The sequence below is a fragment of the Sorex araneus genome, chromosome 5 (genome assembly GCF_027595985.1).
Source record: "Sorex araneus isolate mSorAra2 chromosome 5, mSorAra2.pri, whole genome shotgun sequence".
NCBI lineage: Eukaryota > Metazoa > Chordata > Mammalia > Eulipotyphla > Soricidae > Sorex > Sorex araneus.
In genome coordinates this window covers 86,261,427-86,265,364 of record NC_073306.1, presented here as the reverse complement: position 1 = coordinate 86,265,364, position 3,938 = coordinate 86,261,427, and the positions used below count along the sequence as shown (strand labels likewise).

The 3,938-nt window shown below is 60.2% G+C and overlaps 1 protein-coding gene across 1 annotated transcript; it reads right to left on the bottom strand.

Annotated features, from left to right (window-relative positions):
* Positions 1-1,390: 1,390 nt before the first annotated feature.
* LOC101546588 (protein S100-A16) lies at positions 1,391-1,837 on the bottom strand. Its single transcript, XM_004619235.2, has 2 exons — positions 1,685-1,837; positions 1,391-1,528 (listed from the first exon to the last, which is right to left on the bottom strand). Exons 1-2 carry the CDS (start codon positions 1,835-1,837, stop codon positions 1,391-1,393), a joined length of 291 nt encoding a protein of 96 aa, XP_004619292.2.
* Between the last annotated feature and the right edge of the window lie 2,101 nt (positions 1,838-3,938).

Below are 3,938 nucleotides of genomic sequence, written 5' to 3'. Positions count from 1 at the left end.
GGGGACCATATGGGTGCCAGGGATTGAACCCGGGTCGGCCACGTGCAAGGCAAACGCCCTACCCGCCGTGCTATCGCATACTGCAGGCTCATTCTGTGGAGGCCGACTTCAGGTGAAGCCTTGAAGTGGATGGCAACACCGGCCCTGGGTAAAAGCTGCCAGCCCAGGGGCTGGAGCAATAGCACAGCGGATAGGGCACTAGTCTTGCGTACACTGCCCGGGGTTCCCTCCCCAGCAGCCCCTGAGCACGGCCAGGGGTAATTCCTGAGTGCAGACCAGGAGTAAGTCCTGAGCACTGCCAGGTGTGATCCAAAAACCAAAAAAATAAAATAAAAGCTGCCAGCTCAGTGCGCTGCAGACCCGCCTCTTGCTCTGTTCTGTTCCTCTACCACCCCTGGGGACGCTGCTGGGGAAGGGGTCTTCAGTACAAGAGCAGGACTGGCCCGGGAAAGCAGACTCCGCCCTGACCAGCCGCTGCTGGTGCCACTTCCTTTTCCGCTCCATGAATTTGTCAGACCCTGATCTTCACACATTGGGGTCCTTGTACCCATCCCGCTTTTCCATCCCTCTGCTTCTGCGTGTTAGTGAGATCTATGGCGAAACTGATTTGAAATTAATCTGAAATTGACCTGGAGTTGACACGGTTCCGGTCAGGTCTATAGCCAGGGATGCCCCCGTGGTAAGCGGTAAGCCTAAGTGCCTCCCTAGGAAGGAGCGAGGGGTGCAGGTCCAGAGCTAGCAGCACCCGCTAGCCCCCTGCAGCGCCAGTGTCTTCTGCATGCTGCCTTGGGGGGCTCTTTCAGATGTCCCAGGCAGCCCAGGGCAAAGACCACCACAGCAGGAGGGAGTTTCAAGGCGCAAGAGGGTTTAATGAACATCACAAGAAGACAGGAGGAGGGAAATACAAATTTCAAATCTAGACTTTATGGGCGTCCCTGGGCTGAGCAGGTGGGAGGGGGCCCAACCCCCCTTAGCTCACTCCCACCCAGAGTGAGGCATCTGGAGGGGAGTCCCTGAATTCCTCCTCCTGGCAGAGGAGCTGCATGGGAGAGGGACGAGGTCTCCGCTGCTACGCCCAGCAGAGGGACCCGAGGTCAGGAGACAGCAATCACAAGGCATCGGGGTCCAGGCTCACCGAGGGGGGCGATTCTTGGGAACCTCAAACAGCATTTTGATCTCTCGGTTGTGGGAGAGGGGTCTAGGGCCTGCTGGCTCCGGGGTCTGAGATCGTCAGAGACACCCCCAGTCGGGGACGCTCACAAAGGGGCTATGCCATGCCCAGGCCCTGGTCAGCAAGGGGAAGGTGTGGAGGCAGGGGCAGGGGCAGGGGTGAGGCTGAGAAGGGGGCCAGTGTGGGGTCTGGCGCTTCCTACTTTCTGTCTTGCTGCTCCTAGTAGAGTTTTTTGTTCATCAAGGGGATGACGATGTTGCCTATCAAGGTCCAGTACTCGTCGAAGCTGATGCGCCCATTGTGGTCGGTGTCCAGTTCCTGGATGAGCTTGTTGGCCGCCTCCTTGCTCCCAGTGGCCTGCAGTGGAACTGGGCATCAGCCATGGGGAGGGCACCTGCCCCTTAGAGCCCATCACACCCGACCCAGGACCCCCAAAGGACAGGGCTGTGGGAAGAGCGACCCCAGGAGGAAGCAGTGAAGGGAAGACACACCCCGGTCAGGCAGAGGACTGACCTCCAGCAGGTTTTTGAGCTCCTTCTGCAGCATCTCCCGGAAGCCGCTCTTTCTGATCTCCTCCTTGCCCAGGTTTAACTTGGGCACACACTTGTAGAAGTTCTCCACTAGCAGCAACATCATCTGCTCCAGCTCCGTGCAGCTGTCGGCCATCTCACCTCACCTCCTGGCGCCGGGAGAGGGACAGAGAGACATGACCAGAGCCCAGACCTCCTGCTGCACCCCTGTTTCTGCCTTCCACACACGGTCTCACACACACAATCTCAAACACTCACACGTGGCCACACACATAGTAACAGAACCCACCTCGGTCTGTCTCCCCTTCCCCTGCCCCGACACAGGCCCTGGCTCCACTCCACAACCTGCATTTACCCTTCTGTGGGGGCTCTGAACAGTTGTGGGGAGCAGGCCGCGCTCCCAAACATTCCACCCCATGGCCCAGCCCTGGAGCAGAGCCTGCACAGCGGTGGGGCCGGGAGGTGGGTCTGGAGCCCCTCTCCACGGTTCTGCGAGTCTCCCCGTCACAGAACTCTCCACTCCAGAGCAGCCCACAGGGAAAGTTGTGGAGAGGCAGCCCCTTCCCGCCGGGCCCCCTAGCAACCACTCCCCCCAACAGCCCCTCCCGGCCCCAGCTCCTGTGGCCTCCTGGCCAGCGAGGGCCCCGGGACAGCAGAGACAAGGGCGGGCGGGGGCTGGGGGCTCACCTGGCCTGGCTGTGCTGTCCTCTCCACTAGGCTGTGTGTACTGGCTCCCCTCTGGCTGCTCCCACTCAGCCCTGCCAGGACTCCTCCCCGCTGCACTCCCAGAATCTGTCCCACTCCCTCCCGCAGAGCTGCTGGGGGGCAGGCTGGGGGGTGTTCCTGGCCAAGGGTTGTGCCCTGGTTAAAAGCACACACACCTTTCCTACCCCCACCCACAGGGTGTGGTGGAGGCAGCCCTGGCCCCAACCCCACCTTCCAGCCAAACCCCCGGGCTGGAATCTGGAAGGAGAGAAGGTCACCTGCCCTCCCACCACCCCGTCAGGCCCAAGAGAGGCCAGTGCGCCGGGGCCCCAGACACTTCGTGGCAATAAGGGGTCTCCCAAGTCCCCCCCAGGCCCTGGGGAGCAGTGGCCCACCGACGAGGTAGCCCCTCTCCCATGGAGCCCTGTGCCCACCTGGAACTTCTTTGATTTTTTTATTATTTTTGTTTAGTCCCATCCTAGGACCACTTACTACAGTGGAAATTCCTCCAGAAGTGCCCTTCCACCTCTTCCCCAAGACCCCCACGGAGGTAGCAGGGGGAACAGGGGACCCTCACCCCCCTTCCAGGTCGCCTGGCTAAGCTCTTCACCAGCTCCCTAAGCCCATCCTCTGTCCTCTGAGAAAGTCTTATTACTCTCCCATTTTATGGATGCAGACACCAACGCTGAAGCTTGGAACCCGCCGATCCCCCTGTTCCTCCACCACCTTTCCAGACATCAGTGGGCCAGGCTCCAGCCCTGGTATCCTGTGGTATCCTGCCCCCCACCACACACACCCGCTCCCTCCCCCAGCTCAGACTGACCCCTTCCCACCCCATCTTGTCCTGGCACCACCTCTACGCAAACCCATGGGGCAAAAGTGACAACTACTGAGCCCCGAAAGTTCTTGACCACTGACTCTTCAAATTCCCCCAACTCCTCACCCAGAGACCCAAGGTTGGGAGCACTGTCCAATGGAGACACCTTCCAAGCAGTGAAGGATAGGGGCAGGTGTGAAGCCCTGCAGGGCCATCGAGGCACAGCATGGACCCCAGGAAGACAGCAAGAATCACAACCCCCCTAATGCACCAGGAGCACCACCCACCCCTGCTGTGGCCCCCAAACCAAACAAGAGATCCGCTTTCATTTTTCCCTTGTTTTATTAAGCAAATGATACAAAACAACCATCATTCTGTAGATTCCCAGCACCCAGCCTTCCCCGAAACCTTGTCCCAGCCCCACCTGCCCAGACCAACCCAGGGTGGAGATGACACGAGGCTGCAGTGGAGGCAGGAAGACAGAGACCCCACGCTGGCCAGGGGAAGAGATGCAGAGGCAGGTCTCAATCACCCCTTTTTAGCACCAAATATCCAGCCCTGCGCCCCAGCCCCTTCTCCAATCACTCCCCACAGCTCCTCTCTGCCTGCAGTCCCGCCCCCCGCCCCCAACCCTTTAGAACCACCAACCTTATCCCTCTGCTTCCCTCCAGGCCCCACCAGCCCACCCTGCCCTGGGAGTGAGGCGGTGTGGGGG